Raw genomic sequence first — 20693 nt, forward strand, 5'->3', positions numbered from 1 at the left:
GGGAAGAAACTGTAACATAAATGTACAACATAAGGCCAATTTTCCCAAAGTTATTTTCATATGAGGGGCTGAACAGTGGAGAATAAAAGTGGTCAAAGAAATTATGGCTTCAGAAAATGAGCATGAATGATTTCCTTCTGAAATCTCTGTGTTTTTGTTGAGGTTAAAGGAGTTTACATAATATGTCACACAGCCTCTACCTGAATATTGGCTTGTTTGGTTCTCTTCCTCTGAAAGCAAGCTTCGCTAATTTGTTACCTCTGGAATCGATGCTAAGGCACGATACCAGAAAGCAAAACGGATGTGAGTGCTCTCTGTGAGGCTGTCGCTGGCAGTGAGAAACTGTACCCACCACATCTTCCTATGGGAAGATGAATAGGCAAAGAGTTCCCAAGACAGCAGTGGGAACAGAGGCAAGTGATGGTAAGAGTGAGAGTGAAGAAATGGAGTCAGGAAGGAGAGGCAGAGCTGAAAAGGACCCTGTAGGCCACAGATGAGCCTGCAAACCAGAGACCATGCTACTGAGGCCTGAGGGTGTCCGCGACGGCTCACATGCCGGAGCTGTGTGACAGGAGCTGCACAGACGTTACACTGGTGTTACAGAGCCCACTGTGGCCAGTGCACACCAGGGCAGCATCAGACACACAGACAGTGTGCATACAGCTAGCCTGCACACCGCGTCAGACACACAGACAGTGCGCATACAGCTAGCCTGCACACTGCATCAGACACGCAGACAGCCAGCATACAGCTAGCCTGCAGACCGCGTCAGACACACAGACAGTGCGCATACAGCTAGCCTGCACACCGCGTCAGACACGCAGACAGTGCGCATACAGCTAACCTGCACACCGCGTCAGACACGCAGACACCCAGCATACAACTAGCCTGCACACCGTGTCAGACACGCAGACACCCAGCATACAGCTAGCCTGCGCACCGCGTCAGACACGCAGACAGCCAGCATACAGCTAGCCTGCGCACCACGTCAGACACGCAGACGGCGCGCATACAGCTAGCCTGAACACCGCGTCAGACACGCAGACAGCCAGCATACAGCTAGCCTGCGCACCGCGTCAGACACGCAGACAGCCAGCATACAGCTAGCCTGCGCACCGCGTCAGACACGCAGACAGTGCGCATACAGCAATGAAAATGTCATAGTTCACGAATTGTCTTAAAATTCCTCTCCTGAATCTGCTGTTTAGTTGCCATTTTAGGTTATCGCACCGTGCAGATGTTTTTTAATACACTGTTGTATGTGCTGCGTTACACCCTGTGCTGGCTTTTTGTATTTTTAACAACATTTTCATCTTCTCTGTGTCGCCCTCTGCAGGTCAGGTGAAGGTGGTATTTGTGCTCTACAAGAATCTGGGCTCCTTCCTGTCCACGGAGAACGCCACAGTGAAGATGGAGGTGGGGCCTGGCTCAGGGGGGCGGGGCCTGGCCGTCAATTCCCACGTCATCGCCGCCTCCATCAACAAGGAATCGAGCCGCGTGTTTCTGACCGAGCCTGTGGTCTTCACCCTCAGACACCTGGAGGTATTTCTGACACGCGTTTACACACATACACAACCACAAACGCACACACACACACACACACACACACACACACACACACACAGTCTAACAGCTCTGTACCTCTTTCCTAGCTGGAGAATCACTTCAGCCCAAACTGCTCGTTCTGGAACTACTCGGAGCGCTCCATGACGGGTCAGTGGTCTTCCCAGGGCTGCCGTCTGCTGGAAACCAACGACACCCACACCACCTGCTCCTGCAGCCACCTCACCAACTTCGCTGTGCTGATGGCCCACCACGAACCGGCGGTAAGTACTGCACACACACACACACACACACACACACACACACACACACACACACACAGAAACACATACACTCTCACACACACAGACTCACACACACACACAAACACACGCTCATACACAAACACATACACTCCCTCGCACACACACATGCACACACACACACACACACACACACACACACACCACCTCACCAGCTTCACTGTGCTGACGGACTCTTTCTCCTCTCCTGTTCCTCGTTCTCAGTACCCGGGACGGATGCACGAGCTGATCCTGTTTGTGATCACCTGGGTGGGCATCGTCATCTCCCTGGTGTGTCTGGCCATCTGCATCTCCACCTTCTGCTTCCTGCGGGGCCTGCAGACCGACCGCAACACCATCCACAAGAACCTGTGCATCAACCTCTTCATCGCCGAGCTCCTCTTCCTCATCGGCATCGACAAGACGCAGTACCACGTGAGTCTGAGGGAATGCACTGGGCGGCAGCCCAGACCTGAGCAATCAAACACAGCATAATCACCATCCACATCACAGCAGTCAAGCTTAGTATATTCATAGTCTAGACCAGAGCAATCAAATTCAGCATAATCAGATCCCAGATCAGAACAGCATAACTACAGTGCAGACAAGGTAACTACAGCCTAATACAGATCAAAGTAGCAAATGCAGCATAATGACAGTCCAAAACAGAGTCGTTAAGCCCATTATATTTTTTAGTCCAGAGCAGAGCAATCAAATACAGAATAGTTACTGACCACACCAGAGTAGACAAGCTTAGTATATTTACAGTCTAGAAAAGAGCAATCAAACACAGCATAATTAGATCCCAGATCACAAGTCAAGAACAGCATAACTGCAGACAACACAGTTCAGACCAAAGCAGACGAATGAAGCATAATTTAGCCCAGACCAGAGCAGAGGAAAGCAGCTGGTACAGTCAGAATAAAGCTGAGTATTCTGGGTTGCCTCCCTCTATCCTTACCTCACATATTTCCTCTCTCTCTCTCTCTCCACACTTCTCAGATCGCCTGTCCAATTTTTGCGGGTCTCCTGCATTTCTTCTTCCTGGCTGCCTTCTCCTGGATGTGTCTGGAGGGGGTGCAGCTGTACCTGATGCTGGTGGAGGTGTTTGAGAGCGAGTACTCCCGTAAGAAGTACTACTACCTGTGCGGATACTGCTTCCCGGCGCTGGTGGTGGGAATCTCCGCCGCCATTGACTACCGTAGCTACGGAACCAAGAAAGCGTACGTGTCCGGGGAATTCTGGCCATTCTGGGGAATTCTGGGAAAAGGACTGGGCTTCAGGTGTAGGGGGCAGTGGCAGTGTGTCAGGTGGTGCTGGTATCAGCGTCAGGTGACCAATCAGCAGACCCGTCAGTTGACCTGACGTTGGCGTGTGTCCGTGCCACGTCCCTGATTGGCTCACCTTCTTCCTGTGCGTGATTGGCTGTGTCAGGTGACTGACCTGCTGGCCTCCCTCCGTTGCAGGTGCTGGCTGCGGGTGGATAATTACTTTATCTGGAGCTTCCTGGGACCCGTGTCCTTCGTCATCATGGTCAGTCTCTCTCGCTCTGAGTATACACGCATGCACTCAACTCTTTTACTTTCTGTAAAATAGCTTATTATTCCGCTATGTTACTATGCGATGCCAAGCATGGGAAATCCATTGGGGTTGTTTCCAAAGAGAAAGTTTCAGAGCGCACATGAATCTATGTATGAAGTATACGAGTGTATGTATATAAATGTGTAGGGGTGAATCTCACTGCCATCACTCACCACTGATCTCTGACCTCTGACCTCTTGACCCCTTGCCTGCAGCTGAACCTTGTGTTCCTGGTGATCACGCTGCACAAAATGATACGCAACTCTTCTGCCCTCAAACCCGACTCCAGTCGCCTTGACAACATCAAGTGAGTTCCGGCGGGGGTCACTCTCAGGCAAACGTCCGCGCAACAGGGGTCAGCGGCTGGGACTTTGGGGGTCGTGAAGGAGTTGCTTGCTGAGGACGAGAGACGATGTTAGAGGAGCGGAGTGAGGGGGAGGGGGGGAGAGGGGGGGAAAGGGGGGGCCCGAGAGGGTGGGAAGATTCACACGAGGGGCATCTGAAAGGGTGAGTTTGTGACGACATTCTCTGAAAGGATGTCACAGTAACTGACCATCTCTCTTTTTTTTAAAAAGAATACATTGCAATAAACCAACGCTAACAGAAATGGAATCGGGAATAAATACATTTGATTTGTATTTTTTTCTTTGTTAATTTTTTTTTAAAGAACGTGTTTTCTTTCATTTACATCCCTTGATGTAAGTGTAGCTCGTTTTTATTTTGATTCCTGGAATAATGGTAATGAAATGGTAATGAAACATTAGCAGGAGGCTGGTGAGAGGCTGTAGCTTTGGCCGTTAATGGCTGTGATGTGGGTGATTCTGTACTTTTGTGCTGTACTGTGAGTACCCGGCTGCTCTGGGATCAGTTGTTCAGAGACCAGTTGCTGTGTGCTCTCACAGATAGGTTGGTTCGTCATAGACCGGTGGTTGTGATCAGGGCTCTTATTTGGTTTGGCTGATTCTCCCTGTGCTTCTGTGCATTCTGATGAAACACGAAGAGCTGAAAGGCAGTCCACTGCTGCATCCGTGCTCACAATGAAGCTTACGAGCTGCAGACCCGGTGGAGTGTACGGAGCTGGCGGATCGGGCACCAGGCTCTGTGGTAACGGTGTGAGACACAATGAACGATGTCACGTGAAATGAAGCCTCAGGATAATCTATGTGAGAGGAGAATCTGCTCTATTCAGCGTGGCCCAGGGAAAATTCTGGCAAATATGATTTGGTTGATTTTGAATTCAGGCATGAGTGGATCACTGTTCTCTAGCAGCAAATGGTAGATTTAAATATATATGTAAATCTATACATTAGCAGAGTTGGTATGTATCCTTTTGTAAATTTATCAATGACATGGAGTGAGTCAAGTGAAAAAAGCATAGCTTGAGGCATGGACAGGGTCTTTTTTTATCCTAGGTCATTAGCAAATTACCCTTTCCACTGACGATAAGTGTTGTACTGTTCCTTATGTTTCTAGTTTTACTGCATTTTTCACGTTTTAAGGTAAAGTGCAGACCTGTCTCGCCCCCATGCTATTCGTGGTGGGAGCGCAGTCTCTGCCCTCTGGGTTGCCAGGTTTCGCTCTGTACTTTCCAGTACAGAGTTTCCAGGTCTGCCAGTTTACTCTCTGGGTTGCCAGAGCTGTCTTTATCTCTCTGTGCCCGCTCTGGGAGATCATGTGTACCAGTGTACTGTCTGGGTTGCCAGGTGTACCACTGAACTCTCTGGGTTGGCAGGCCTGCCAGCGGTGGCTGCTCTTAATGGGAAACCATGCCGACTGTGTCTGTGGTTATCCCTCATTTTCCCCCTCAGTGGGGGGGGGGGTCCTGAGCTTCAGAGAGAGGAGAAACCCATCTTACCTTTACACAGACCTTTGAATGCACTGCATGATGAACAGTCAGGATATCAACGAGCTGAATAATCCATAACACTCCATAGATAACTCCCCTTCTCTTCATAGCATCTTGTGGTAGCGTTCTTCACATTTAATTATATTTCATGCATTTAGGAGACACTCTTATTCAGAGTGACTTACAGCACAACAGAACAGAAATGTATACATTCAAGTTGAATGAGCAACAGTGTCAGACCAGGTTAACAACACTCCCAGGCCAGTGAGTGTGAGCATAACACTATTCAAGCACTACCACAAGTTAACTTGTGCAACCTAACTGTGTATATATATATGTTCTGACCCAGTCGTCTGGCCTAACAATTTGGCCCTTGTCAAAGTCGCTCAGGTCTTTACTCCTGCCCATTTCTCCTGCATCCAACACGTTGACTACAACAACTGATTGTTCACTTACCATCTAATCTACCCAGACCTTGACATGTGCCCTTGTTTAGAGATGATCAACGTTATTTGGTTCACCTGGGAGTGGTCGTAATGTTATGGCTCATTGGTGTATATACTTTATGTCACAAAAGTGTGACGTTTGTGCAGATCCACTCAGTGGAGAGCTCATGTGAAGAGATATACACTTTCTTATCCTTGTGCTCGTAACCAGGGAAAATTGAAGATGTAAGGCTCAGTCAAACTGTGTACACTCAGTTTAATTGCCACAGTTTAATTGCCAACGGAAACGCACAAATATATTTTTTAAAATTTGCCAGCTATCTTTTCCTACACTGTTCCTTAAAAGCTTATGTGACCTGCAATTACGTGAAAATTTACCTCTTTAGGTTAAAAGCATAGTCTTTGTACAGATTAAATTGATTTTGTTAAATTGAACTCAGGCTTATCGTTTAAATAGTCTGATGTGACATGAAGAAAAAGAACACTACCACATGAGATAATTAAGAGAAAGGGAGTTATCTGCCAATGGGTATGGATTATTCAGCTAATTGGCAGGCCTGTTAATCAAGAAAAAAATGCAAAAAAAATGATTAGAGAGCAATTATTAGTTTAAAGGTAAGATTTGAGCCACCTATTTTTTGAGTTCACAAGCAACTGCTCTTCTCTGTTTAACATCCTTATCCATGGAACTTTAATTTGCCATTTTCTGTTTAGAATGCCGTACTACCAGTTTATTTTAATAATGTACAAAACCAATTATTACACTGCACAAAGATATGACCGGAACATAGATGTGTTTACTCAGAAATAAAACATGAAAGAATAGCTACATTCTGACAGTTCTTCTGCTGAGATTGTAATACTGGGCTTTTACTGGTTTCATGCACTATCCCTCAGGTTATGGTGGGCAGTGATATATTGCACAGCTAATTTTGTACAGCCCTCTTCCTCTCCAAGGAGGATTGGTGGTTTTTTTTTCTGAGTCAGGAAGGATAATTTGGGGGGAAAAAGATTTTTTTTTTCTGTCTTATATTTTAGAAAATAAGAAGGAATCCAGCTTCTATATGTGAGAGTGACTGTGAGCACAGCTTGTTCTCTGTAGGCTGCCAGGTCTGTCCGTGACAGCTGGTCTCTTTGGCCAGGCTGTCTTCTGTTCTATGTCAGTTCTTTGTTTTATATCTATCACTGTGGTTATGTAGTCTGCCGCGGTATGCTCTCTTTTTTGGGAATGGTAGAATGTCAGTTTTTTGTATACAAGAGCCTTTAGCTGATGTAACTTGGGTTTTGTTGTGTAATAAATTGGTTCAGTGTAAGTATTTGTGCTTCTAAGGTGCCCTCCTAAATTTGTTTGCTGTTAACATTGGTGCTAACGTTGCTGTGGATGTTAGTGTTATCCTACAGACCAGCAGGCTAAGGGGGCTCTTTTCTGGGTTCAGATCATGATGTCATAGGGCTTTCTGATGCTATGATTATGGTCACTTGCTCACTCACTCACTCACTCACTCACTCACTCACTCACTCACTCACTCACTCACTCACTCCACTCACTCACTCACTCACTGTCAGTGCTCCCGTCCCCTAGCTATTGTGTTTTGTTTTTCCCTGTCCATGTGCTTTTGTTTTCCTTGTGTTCTAGCCCTGCCCCACTCTCCGCCCTGTCTCCGCCCACCCGATCATCCCCTCCTGCCTGCTTACACACCTGCTTCCCATCTCCTCATCAGCCCAGCCCTATATCTACCCTGCTTGTCTCTGTCTTGTTGCCAGTTCGTTGCAGTGTGTTTTTGCCTGTCTCGTTCCTGCTGTGATTTCTGCCTGATCGCTGTTCCCTGAATTGACCCTGCCTTGCCTGTCCTGCCTTGTTCACCTGATCTTCCTGACTACCTGGTTTGACCCTGCCTGTCCCCGGCTTTGATTCCTGTGTTTGGACTGCCTTCCTGATATTTTGACCCTGCCTGTTTTGGACTGCCCGCTTGTTCTACGATTCTGTTTATAAACGCCTGGATTCTGGAGTTCTCGTGGTCCGTGCCTGAGTCCTTGCCTGAGCCTTGACACTCACTCACTCACTCACTCACTCACTTTGTCACTCACCCACCCACTCACTCACTCACTCACTCATAGGTCCCGCAGTAATGAACTTTTACCATTAGAATGAAAATGGGACAGCAGTGTAGTAGCCAGTGCTGAACCAGGCTTATTCATGTCTGGTTTGTTTGTCAATCCACAGCAGCCGTGAAGCTAATTTTGCTCCTCATTGTTCAGTGTTTCCCTCTGAATGTGAAAGATATCTTTCAGATCCCTGCTAGCAGGCTTTTTGTCTGTTTTTTTCCACAGTTTTGTTCTATTAGTAACCCCAACCTTCACCAGTATAGAGGAAGTTTTCCTGAATAACCAATTCAAATACATTTAACACAATTTGTTTTGTTTTTTTTTTTTATATATATATTTTCTATACATTCAATCAAGTGCCACGCCAGCCATTACTTACACTCCATTTGCAGCCGAGCTGATGGAGGTTGACCTAAATATGCGAACTATACACTGTAAAAGGCTCTAGGGTTTGGTACACATTTCTGCACTGTATTTGAAACCATGAGACCAGCTTGCTTTTGAAATATTATAAATCTGTAGCCTGTCCTGTCTGCTGCCAGGGGCCACTTCTGACAGTATTTATACAGGAGGGTCACATGCGGCTGCACCTACTCTCTGGCCAATAGCAGAGTCGTATTCTCACTCTCTGCAGGTCCTGGGCTCTGGGGGCGATTGCTCTGCTCTTCCTCCTTGGTCTGACCTGGGCGTTCGGCCTCCTCTTCATCAACGAGAACACGGTCATCATGGCATACCTCTTCACCACCTTCAACGCCTTCCAGGGCATGTTCATCTTCATCTTCCACTGTGCCCTGCAGAAGAAGGTCAGTGTGTGTGTGTGAGTGTGAGTGTGTGTGTGTGTGAGTGCGTGTGTGCATGTGTGTGCGTGTGAGAGTGCGTGTGTGTGTGAGTGTGTGTGTGTGTGTGTGTGTGTGTGTGTGAGTGAGTGTGTGTGTGTGAGTGAGTGTGTGTGTGAGAGTGTGTGTGTGTGTGTGTGTGTGAGTGTGTGTGTGAGTGTGTGTGTGAGTGTGTGTGTGTGTGTGTGTGAGTGTGAGTGTGTGTGAGTGTGTGTGTGAGTGTGTAATGGTCTCTCTCTCCCGCAGGTGCATAAGGAGTACAGTGAGTGTGTAATGGTCTCTCTCTCCCGCAGGTGCATAAGGAGTTCAGTGAGTGTGTAATGGTCTCTCTCTCCCACAGGTGCATGAGGAGTACAGTGAGTGTGTAATGGTCTCTGTCTCCCGCAGGTGCATGAGGAGTACAGTGAGTGTGTAATGGTCTGTCTCTCCCACAGGTGCATAAGGAGTACAGCAAGTGTCTGCGTCACTCCTACTGCTGCAGCCGCACCTCCACCACCAGCTCCCACGGCTCACTGAAGAGCTCCGCCCTGCGGGCCAACAACCGCTACTACACCGGCAGCCAGGCACGCCACGCCTCCGCCCACAGACAGGTAAACCCTGCACCTGCTCTACACACAGACAGGTAAACCCTGCACCTGCTCTACACACAGACAGGTAAACCCTGCACCTACTCTACACACAGACAGGTAAACCCCTTACTCACCTCCACCCACAGACAGGTAAACCCCTTACTCACCTCCCTCCACAGACAGGTAAACCCATTACTCACCTCCACCCACAGACAGGTAAACCCCTTACTCACCTCCACCCACAGACAGGTAAACCAATTACTCACCTGACTGTGTGCAGTCTCTCTCTCTCTCTCTCCCTATCTCTCTCTCTCTCTCTCTCCCTCTCTTTCTCTCTGCCTCTGCCTGAACCTCAGCCTGACCGTCTGCGGTCTCTGCCTCTGCCTGAACCTCAGCCTGACCGTCTGCGGTCTCTGCCTCTGCCTGAACCTCAGCCTGACCGTCTGCGGTCTCTGCCTCTCTGTCTTACAGAGTCGCATTCGCAGGATGTGGAACGACACAGTGCGCAAGCAGACGGAGTCGTCCTTCATGGCCGGGGACATGAACAGCACCCCCACGCTCAACCGCGGTGAGGCTCCACCTTCTCCTCCCTCAGCCCTCTCCCCCAGTTCAGCCCCGGGCGTCACATTAGGCGGCTAGGCTTGACCTTTTGGGGGTGGCAGTGCAGCACAGTGGTAAGGAGCAGGGCTTGTAACCGAAAGGTTGCTGGTTCGATTCCCCACCGGGGCACTGCTGTTGCCCCGTTGGGCAAGGTACTTAACCCAGAGTTGCTTCAGTAAGTATTGTAAACATGGTAAAATTGTAATCTATGTAAGTCGGTCTAGGTAAGAGCGCCTGCTAAATGACAATAATGTAATAATGCTCTTCCTTATTGTCATCCTGCTCCCCAAACACTGGGACTAATGAAGACTGTCAATATCTGACAAGGCCCTGCGGGCTGACGCTCGTCCAACACCCTGCTAATAGAGTGTGGAAAAGTGGTGTGCATGAGGCAGAGCCGTTCCACGTAAGGGGGGCAGGAAGGGAGGACCCGAAAGTCTGGAGACTGGCCACGCCCGAACAGTGCAGTTTGCTGCAAAAATGCTGTGTTCAACAAAAGTATAAATTAGAGGCAAACAGGCAGCGATTTGGACTAATCTTCTGTGTATAATAAACGTTTTTTTTTCTAAGGTGTAATGAGAAGGCAGCAGAGAGATTTGAGCGAAACGATACCGCGAGGCAGGAGAATTAAATCGTCCGTTATCTCGGAGAAGCACAGCAGCGTTATCTGCCATCGTTTATATTTTCGCACTTCAGTTTTTTTTTTCTTTCTTTTTTTAATTCTCTGAACTGTTCCAGACGGCGGGAATCGGAGCGTGGATCGGCCGGGTGGGCCGTTTGTCTCCCCCTCAGCCGGGACGTGTCCGCCGCGCTCGGAGTTATCGCCCCTTTGCACACGGTCTCCTAAATGTGTCACTGCGCGGGCGCACCGTGGGGAGACCCGCGCGATTAAAAACAACGGTTTTTGGGTTGGGTGTGCTGGCCCAAAAAACATCCTCACTTTCAAAAACGTGTCTGTAGAAAAAAAAGAGAGAGATGACAGGCCTTTTGTACACTGTTCTTGCGTTTGCCTAGCAGATGCTGTTATCCAGAGCGACTTGCATAGCTGTAGCTTTTTGCTGAAGCAGTTTGGGTCTCTCGTCCAATGGCAGCTGTTGGGTTGCAAGCCCTGCTCTGTCCCACTACACCACACTGCCACTGGGAATTAGGAACTTGAATCACCTTCTAGCAACTTCTGAAATGTAGCTCTGATCAGGGATGCCAGTAACAGTTAGTTAAGCCCCTATGCATTCCTTTTAGTATTTGCTCACTCCATACCAGTCGAACCTGAGCTCAATGCTGCAGGTGTAGTTTGCGAAAAGGTTGTTTGCCATAACCTGTGTTGGTGAGACACAGAGAGAGTTTACTTCATCAGTGGTGTTACTGAGAATATTGCACAGCAGTGTTGTAGGATAACAAGCAGAATGGAGACATGGAAAAGACTGAAAAGAGCATGAGCTTACCTTAATGGCTGTGACCTTCTCTGGTTTTCTCCCTTAACTGACAAAGGCTCCTGTTGACTTGGTTCCTGCCCTGATTCACTATGAAGTTAAAAAGAAAAAAATAATAGCGCTATTAGCTCAGATGCAACTTTAATTTCCTTTGAGCACAGCTAGGCTCTCAGCAGGGACACTCCCTGTACAAGTAACACCCTCCTACCCACCCCCCAACCCCCTAAAACTCACCCCCCCCCTCCCCCCCAAATGACTGCCTGCCAGTGTGACCGGTCTGAAAGGAAAAGGGTCTTTGATGTGAATGATCTGAATGCAGTCTCTCACAGGAGGGAGAGGCAGGCTCACTGATTGGCCCAGGGGGTGATACCGCACAGCATCACGCTCAGATCACCACATGTTAGTTGCCATAGCGATAGTGGTCCATCGGTGTTGAACGTTTGGGCAGCGTCGTTTGAAAATATCCCTGCCCATTTCGTGTCTCAAAAGAAAGCACTGCCCCCGTCTGGTGCAGCTCGGTGAGGTTAGTTTTGGGAGTGATCAGGATTTTAGCTCGTGAGACCTGGCATGGATTTCTTCTTTGTTTTTAAAATTGTGCATTATTCCTCTAGTGATCCTGGTTAAACAGCCAATATGTATGTTAAGCTCTGTGGCTATTTGACCTTTTGACCTTTTTGCTAGTGGGAAACACAGGGTCCCAGGTTCTGCTTACCAGAGGTGGAAAACCCCGGCTTCAGAAAGTAAAAGTCCTACCATGTATTTGTTCTAGCCATTCACTAAACAAGGTGATTTCACTGATTAGCTCATCTACCTGGCTGAAGAGTTGTGCTAATTAAATTCAGCTGGTGTAGTGCACGGGTGGAACAAATACATGGCAGGACTTTTACTTTCTGAAGCCGGGGTCTTTCCACCTCTGCTGTTTACTCACTCCTTGCCTCTGTGCCACACTGCTGCCTGCACACTCTGCCTGGCTCACCTTTAACACAAGATGCTTACACTCATACCTGCCTCCTGCCCTGTGTGTGCAGTTACAGCATTATTTTACATTTACATTTATTCATTTGGCAGACACTTTTATCCAAAGCGACTTACATAGGTTATAGTTCTTTACAATGTTATCCATTTATACAGCCGGATATTTACTGAGGCAACTGCGGGTTAAGTACCTTGCCCAAGGGTACAGCAGCAGTGTCCCAGCAGGGATCGAACCGGCAACCTTTCGGTTACGAGTCCTGCTCCTTAACCACTATGCTACACTGCCGCCCCCAAAATATTAATATTTTCTGTGTCTCTGCTCCTGCTTATTCACTGCATCCCTCCCTTTCTTCCCCTCCTATCTTCTCCTCCCTTCCTCCTCTCTCCGTCTTCTCCTGCCTCCCTCCCCCTCTCTCTCATCTCCTCCCCCCTCCCTCTGTCTCCCTCTAAGTTGTTTCCCAGCGGACTCGTAAGTTCACGAGTTGCTGTGGAATGCAGAATGCTTTGAAGAGATCTGAGGGATAGAGGGTGTTCTTTTCTCTGTAGGATTCAATGTTTCGTGTGTAAAATGTGTTGCCAGTTTTGTTGGGGATACTGGGACACATGGTCTAACGAAATTGTAATTATTGCCACCAATGGAACTGGCGGCTAAAATTCAAATTCCCTTTCTCCTCTTCCCCTCTCTCTCTGTTTCTCTCTCTCTGTCCTTCTCTCTTTCTCTCTCTCTGTCTCTCTCTCTCCGTCTCTCTCTCTGTCTCTCCCTCTCTCTGTCTCTCTCTCTCTGTCTCTCTCTCTGTCTTTCTCTCTCTGTCTCTCTCTGTCTCTCCCTCTCTCTGTCTCTCTCTCTCTGTCTCTCTCTCTGTCTCTCTCTCTGTCTCTCTCTCTCTGTCTCTCTCTCAGCCACGATGGGGAATCACCTCTTGACAAACCCAGTGCTGCAGACTCGTTCGGGGACCTCCCCCTATAACACCCTGCTGGCTGAGGGCTTCAACCCCCCCTCCCCCGGCGTCTTCAACTCCACCGGTCAGTCCGTCCCTCTGCCTGCCCGCCTGTTACAGTTTGGCCGACACCCTTTTGCTTTCGTTCACCCGTTAGGTTTTGACCTTGGGTGTGTGTGTATGACTGTACAAGCTGATGTGTCAGTGTGCACATCACTGTGTTGGAGCAGGACTGTGTGTCTGACAGAGGAAGGGTTGGGTTGTGCATCATGCTTTATGTCTTTGTGTGTTTCTTTGAGGTTGTCCCTGTTGTAATAGTGACAATGTAATGTAGTCACCTTGTAACAGCACTTACTCCCACAGAGAGAATTCACATACTTCACAGTGTTCAGGATACACACACTAACACAGTTTACTCTGTAGTGTTCAGTATATGCACACTAACACAGTTTACTCTGTAGTGTTCAGTATACGCACACTAACACAGTTTACTCTGTAGTGTTCAGGATACTCACACTAACACAGTTTCCTCTGTAGTGTTCAGGATTCTCACGCTTATACGGTTTGCAGTGTTCAGGAGTCTCACGCTTATACGGTTTGCAGTGTTCAGGATTCTCAGGCTTATACGGTTTGCAGTGTTCAGGATTCTCACGCTTATACGGTTTGCAGTGTTCAGGATTCTCACGCTTATACGGTTTGCAGTGTTCAGGATTCTCACGCTTATACGGTTTGCAGTGTTCAGGATTCTCACGCAGTGTTCAGGATTCTCACGCTTATACGGTTTGCAGTGTTCAGGATTCTCACGCTTATACGGTTTGCAGTGTTCAGGAGTCTCACGCTTATACGGTTTGCAGTGTTCAGGAGTCTCACGCTTATACAGTTTGCAGTGTTCAGGATTCTCACGCTTATACGGTTTGCAGTGTTCAGGATTCTCACGCTTATACGGTTTGCAGTGTTCAGGATTCTCACGCTTATACGGTTTGCAGTGTTCAGGATTCTCACGCAGTGTTCAGGATTCTCACGCTTATACGGTTTGCTGTGTTCAGGATTCTCACGCTTATACGGTTTGCAGTGTTCAGGAGTCTCACGCTTATACGGTTTGCAGTGTTCAGGATTCTCACGCAGTGTTCAGGATTCTCACGCTTATACGGTTTGCAGTGTTCAGGAGTCTCACGCTTATACGGTTTGCAGTGTTCAGGATTCTCACGCTTATACGGTTTGCAGTGTTCAGGATTCTCACGCTTATACGGTTTGCAGTGTTCAGGATTCTCACGCAGTGTTCAGGATTCTCACGCTTATACGGTTTGCAGTGTTCAGGAGTCTCACGCTTATACGGTTTGCAGTGTTCAGGATTCTCACGCTTATACGGTTTGCAGTGTTCAGGATTCTCACGCTTATACGGTTTGCAGTGTTCAGGATTCAGCCCTGTGTCACAGTCACAGCTCACAGTTTTAATGGCACGCGTGTTTGCCCCGCAGTCTCTCAGGAGTGATGGTGGAGGAAGAGCAGTCCAGCCTGCGATGGGCGGGGGGGTCAGACAGCACTCTTTTTTTGTTGAATATTTTAGAGGAGCTTGACATAACGTGTCAGTGTGATGAGTTGGGACATTTTCAGACGGTCTCTAAAGAGCACGCAGGAAGCTGGCCTCGTCAGAATTTGGCAATGCTGTTTTTTCTGTTGCTGAGGTAGTTTAGCAAAACACCATCCTTTAACGCTGTCTTTGCAGTATATAGTGTGTCCTGTCTGATTGGGGGTGCACTGCAATCTATGTATGGTGCTATATACAGTATATACAGTATTGTATTGTATGTGATGTACTATGTACTGCTATATACTGTATATATACAGTATATATACATTATCTTTTTCCTCCTGCAGAAACCTAGGAGTGTGTGTGGTGTGTGTGCGTGTGCGTGTGCGTGCATGTTTATGTGTGTGTGTGGGTGTGCGTGTGCGTGTGTTTGTGTCTACTAATCTGTGTATGTGTTTGTGTGTGTGTATGTATGACTGTCTTTGACTGCAGAACCACACACATCTAATTACTCCCTGATTCCCATGTAATAGCCATCTATTTAACACATTATAGCTGACATCCTCACAATTAGCAAGCACATCACTCAGAGAGAAGGGCCCGGAACGAGAGCAGAGAGGTGAGAGGGAAGAGAAAGCAGGAGAGAGAGAGAGGCAGGAGAAAAGAGAATGAAGGGGTAGACAGAGAAAGTGTTGTGGGTTCCTGACAAGAAAGGAAGGGAAAACTGTCTTGCTAACTCTAATCAAGAAAACCTAATCAGGAGAGTAGGACCTTTTATTCAGGTTACATCAGGAATAGCATCATGAACTGGTGAAAGCCAAACAAGGACAAATGTGTTACAACAGGGCAAGGTGTATGAGACTTTAATGTGCAAAATGTACTGAGAGATGTGTGTCAAGAAATATATTTTACAGAGTCAATTTTACAGCGAAACCATGATCAAAGACACATGACCTTAAGCAACATGAGCATGAATAGAACAATGTAACAAATTTACTGACAGAATGAAAAGGGAGTTTCCTGTGATCTGAGGACGAGGGGTGTCGCTGTGGGCAATGTGGCCTGGATATAGAGGTGGAGAAAGGGACTCTCTTAGGGGAGAAGAGTGAGGGAGGGAAGGGGAGAGACAGAGCAATACTTTTTCTTTACTTTTAAAAAAAAATCACCATAAAGGAAAATAAAAACGATGACGGACTAAAAAACAGACCAAAAAATAAACACTTAAACCCGCGCTATCAGATCAAAACCTTTACATGTCCAATGGTACCCCCACACAAGGTTTTCCACATTAGTGTTACAAGGGCTTGTTTACTGTCCGAGTCGATTTGAATTCTTACAGGTTTGTATATTCAGTTTATTTTAAAAAATGCAAGTAACACTGCAGAGAGCAAGGGATGAGGTTCAGGCAGATGCAGAGGGAGAGAGAGAGAGAGAGAGAGAGAGAGAGAGAGAGAGAGAGAGAGAGAGAGAGAGAGAGAGAGAGAGAGAGAGAGAGAGAGAGAGAGAGAGAGAGAGAGAGAGAGAGAGAGGGAGGGAGGGAGGGAGGGGAGAGAGAGAGAGAGAGAGAGAGAGAGAGAGGGGAGAGAGAGGAGAAGGACACCCGCAGACAAGGGGGGGGGGGTCAGTGATAGACAGGGTTCATGTAACGTTGGCCACCAGCAGAAGCTCCCGAGCTGGAAATAGAGGCCCGCAGATCTCACCTGTAAACCGATCATTGCTCTCGGCGCGATTTCGTCCGTTTGTCTGATTAATACGCGCGCCGGTTAGCCGAGTAATCCGCACGGGTCGGCAGGCCCTTCCCTACCTCTGATGCACCTCATGAGGCCACCTTCACTCTCTTAGCGTTTAGCATTTAAATGATAAGACGGTTTAATTTAGAATTATCTATTTAATTGTTACAAAGACGCTTTTAAGTCGTAAAACGTCCCGTGCGTGCGTATCACACAAAAGGGGCTTTTGAAGAAACTCCATTCAGGAAACCTGTGCTTTTTTTTTCCATGGGCGTTTAAATTGTGCAGAGTGTACACAGATTAGTTGATCTTTATCAATTAATTGATCTTGATCGTTAACACGGCCTGGTTGCTGCCGCGGAGAGCGGAAAGCAAACCCACATGGCCCAATAATCAGTCAATCTGCAGAATGTGGAGGAGAGGAACGCCACGGAGAGATAGAGTTAAGAGAAGGAGAATTAGCTGACTGTTCTGGATTCTTCAGATAATTAATTGCTTGATTCATAATTATGCAGAATAAGCAAAAAAAGGTATATAGGGATGATCAGCTCCAAGGTGAGATTGTAGCCTCTGCTGTTTACAGCTGATGAGTTGTCATGGATAGAAAGCCAAACGGTAGCCGAATGACTAGGACTGAAACCGCAGTTACACTGATAGATGTGTACGAAAAAATTACAGTCAGAAAAACAGAAAACAGAGTCCTGAGTATCAAACAGTATGTGACTGTACTACTGCAAAGTTTGTTAAGTTAGCTAAGTTAGTTGACACTAACTAGTGTCAGCACTCAGTGTGTCAGTACAAGCTGAAAGTTACAGACAAATCTGAATCCTGTTATCGTTCTCCCCCTGCAGAAACTTGTGCAGGTGTGTGTGTGTGTGTGTGTGTGTGTGTGTGTGTGTTTGTGTGTGTGTGTGTATGTGTGTGTGTGTGTGTGTGCGTGTGCGTGTGTGTGTTTTTCTGTGTGTGTGTGTGTGTGTGTGTGTGTGTGTGTGTGTGTGTTTTCTCTTTGTTTTTCCATTTTTGCCTGCGCTATGTGTGTGAGTTTGTCCTCTTATAGTGTGTGGGGTTTTTTTTTTAGTAAGTGTGTGTTGGGTTTGGGGGGAACAGAAATGCTTCTGTTGGCTTGTCTGTGTGTAGGTGTGCCAGTCAGTAATGCTTCCTTCTCTGTGTTCTCCTGTTGGCTTCTGCTTCTGGGACATCCAGGGACCTTCAGAGACCCAAGTATGTCTGTTCATTCATTCATTCATTCATTCATTCATTCATTCATCTACCACTATAATACACATCCGATGGTAATATTGTGCAATTTGCTGTGATGAAAGGCAGATGTAAGGCCCTTGACAGTTATAATAAGTGTTGTGATGGTAATGGTTCATTTATGGAGCACCTCTTCATCCGTCTCAGTGCTTCTCTGAGATGACAGCGCATTAAAAAAAAAACAGACAAAATGCAAAGGAAAACAAATGATAATCAAATGAGAGAAGACACAGTTTTGGCTCAGCAGCTTTCCATCAGCCAGGCTGATGTTGCATTTATCGAAAACTGACACCCCATCTCCTACCCCCCTCCCCCCTTTCCTCTTTCCTCCCTGTTGTATCCTGACAGAGGGCACCCTCTCGAAGTCCCGGGACACCTGTGGGATGGAGAGCTTGCCCCTGAATGGAAACTTCAACAACAGCTACTCACTGCGCAGCGTCGGGGCCAGCGCTGACTTCCTGGGGGGCGGAGTTGGGGGAGGAGCCAGGGGCGCAGACAGCCCCCCTCCTCTGCTGAACCCTCGGGGGGCGGAGACCCTGGGCGGCGTGCGGCGGAACCTGTCGGACGCGGCGGCCTTTGAGAAGATGATCATCTCGGAGCTGGTGCACAACAACCTGCGCGGGGGCGGGGCTGGGGGCGGGGCCGGGGGCGGGGTCGACCGCTGCGGCAGCCTGGCCAAGCCCCACGGGACGGACGCCGGCGGTGACGATGAGGACTTCCTGTCGGGGGAGACGCGGCCGGCGCCAGACGTGCAGCTGCTGTACAAGGCCCTGGAGGAACCCCTGCTCCTACAGCGCGCCCAGTCCGTGCTGTACCAGAGCGACCCCGACGAGTCCGAGAGCTACACCCCCGACCTCACCGAGAGCCTGGAGGCGGGCGCGGGAGAGAGGCCGGGCGAGCGGGACTCCCTGTACACCAGCGTGACCAACCTGCGGGACTCGCCCTACCCCGACAGCAGCCCCGAGCCGCTGGAGGTGGTGCCCCGCTCCGCCCAGCCCCCGCAGGAGCTGTACTACAGCTCAGGCCGTCCTGCTCTGGGCTCCCGCGGCGGGCCCATGCAGACCTTCCACCAGGCCCCCGCCAGGAGGCCCAGCGGGGAGGGCTACCTGGGGCAGGGGGGCGCCGAGCCCGCCCACGGCGAGGGGGACGGACAGATGCAGCTGGTCACCAGCCTGTGACTAGGACGGTGGTGACCGTGGCGACCAGGCCGAGGGTGAGGATGAGGATGGTGAGGAAGATGAAGACACGCTGGCGGTCAGTGCGTCCTGGAGGGTTTCCTCTCTGTCCATCGAGGGAGGAATCCTATTCACACACACACACACACACACACACACACACACACACACACACGCGCGCGCGCACACACACACACACTCGCGCGCACACACACACTCGCGCGCACACACACACACACACTCGCGCGCACACACACACTCGCGCGCACACACACACACTCACACACACACACACACACACACACACACATGCACACACACACGCACACAGACACACACACACACTCCTCCCTCGGGGACCGGAGGTGTCACCTCTGTCCTCCTCCTCTTGCTGTTCTGCAGTCCTCTCCTCCCCCTCTGTGCCGGCAGAGGTCGCCAGGGTCCCACGAGCTCGGCCCTGACCACACTCACAGCTTTGAGCACGGGGTTGGAAGAAAAGGAGACACGTGGGTCACGCTAGTGGCGCCCCCTACTGACACCCCGCCTCTGAACATCTTTTGGTGGATTTTAACCCCCCCCCCCCCCCCCCCTCTTTTCTGCCTCGCCCCACACACGCACCACCCCCGCTGCACTGGTTCACAGTCTGCCTCTGATGGCCTCCCCCCTCCCGACTCCTGACTGAAAACTGAAAACTTGACAAAAACGAAGCACAGTTTTCCCACCCCCACTCCTCACCCCCCTCCCCCCAGAAAGACACTCCCCCCCTTTTTCTCACTCCTCTTACAGCCATCCCTTCTCTTCTGTTTATTTTTATCCTTTTATAGATTTTCCTCCTTCTGCTCTGTGGACAATGGGACCTGCCAGTATACCATAGAATCCCCAAAAGCTCTTAAATGTTGCCAAAAAAAACCTTTTTAAAAGAACAGGACTGGGAATGAAACTAGAAACCAAGGAACACTCTCTTTCTGTCTCTGTCTCTCACGCACACACACACACACACACGCGTGCGCACACTAGCGCACAGACACGGTCTGAGGAGCAAAGACTCTGGGATTGGAGGACGGATTCTCCTCTGCCGCTCTCTGTGCTCCGAGGAAAGCAGACTCTCGTGCCTGGAACGAGCGGACACAGCGGAGGCACGCGAGCGAGGACAAGGTCAAAGGTAAACGGGGGTGAAGGGTCGTAGGTCACAGGAATGCAGAACGACCCTGAGGGTAGGGTGGGGTGGGGGAAATCTCCGAGGAAGGGTGGGATGAGCACTAAAGTGAGTGTTTTTTTTTTTTTGCCTTGCTGTAATCCTCCTTGGACTGGAAGCAGAAGAACTGTGCTTTTGAAAGACTGGCTGGACACCCCTCTGCCCCAACCAGGGCTGACAGCAAACTCCACCCCCTTCTTTTTTCTCATGGACATTGATGGGTCTGTAGACCCCTAACGTTTTTTGGGTTTTTTTTTTTTTGCCTGTGTGTTGCTATGACAACGGGAATCCTAACTGTTGCAACTTGTTACTCTATTATTCTAAATTCATTGTTGTAAATAGAACCAAATGAACAAAATCAGCAACAACAAAAGATAAAACCTATAAAAAATAAAGTTCTTGTATCGCAACAAAGCTTAAAAAAGGAAAAAAAATGTGTAGGAGTTAATGACCTGAATGACACACTGTCCCTGGCCACCTCTCTCTCTCTCTCTCTCTCTCTCTCTCTTTCTCTCTCTCTCTCTCTCTCCTTTCTCTCTTTAATGCCCCTTGTGAAGGGAAAAAGGGGTACATGAGTGAGGAACTGGGGAGAAAGGTTTTGAATACAAAATAAAAGTAAAAAAAAAATCATTAC

At 48.7% G+C, this 20693-nt stretch overlaps 1 protein-coding gene across 2 annotated transcripts in view; it reads left to right on the plus strand.

Annotated features, from left to right (window-relative positions):
• Nucleotides 1-19015, plus strand: part of LOC118792385 (adhesion G protein-coupled receptor L1-like) — a 133902-nt gene extending 114887 nt beyond the window's left edge. For both annotated transcript variants that reach the window (XM_036550226.1, XM_036550233.1), the window contains 12 exons: nucleotides 1337-1542; nucleotides 1653-1826; nucleotides 2070-2279; nucleotides 2847-3067; nucleotides 3311-3377; nucleotides 3641-3732; nucleotides 8458-8626; nucleotides 9094-9249; nucleotides 9700-9796; nucleotides 13134-13256; nucleotides 17636-17653; nucleotides 18038-19015. In XM_036550226.1, the coding sequence (XP_036406119.1) occupies nucleotides 1337-1542; nucleotides 1653-1826; nucleotides 2070-2279; nucleotides 2847-3067; nucleotides 3311-3377; nucleotides 3641-3732; nucleotides 8458-8626; nucleotides 9094-9249; nucleotides 9700-9796; nucleotides 13134-13256; nucleotides 17636-17653; nucleotides 18038-18867 (2363 nt within the window). In that variant the 3' untranslated portion in view covers nucleotides 18868-19015. The remainder of the gene's footprint in view (nucleotides 1-1336; nucleotides 1543-1652; nucleotides 1827-2069; nucleotides 2280-2846; nucleotides 3068-3310; nucleotides 3378-3640; nucleotides 3733-8457; nucleotides 8627-9093; nucleotides 9250-9699; nucleotides 9797-13133; nucleotides 13257-17635; nucleotides 17654-18037) is intronic.
• The last annotated feature ends 1678 nt before the right edge of the window (nucleotides 19016-20693 follow it).

This window comes from Megalops cyprinoides, chromosome 1 (assembly GCF_013368585.1).
Source record: "Megalops cyprinoides isolate fMegCyp1 chromosome 1, fMegCyp1.pri, whole genome shotgun sequence".
NCBI lineage: Eukaryota > Metazoa > Chordata > Actinopteri > Elopiformes > Megalopidae > Megalops > Megalops cyprinoides.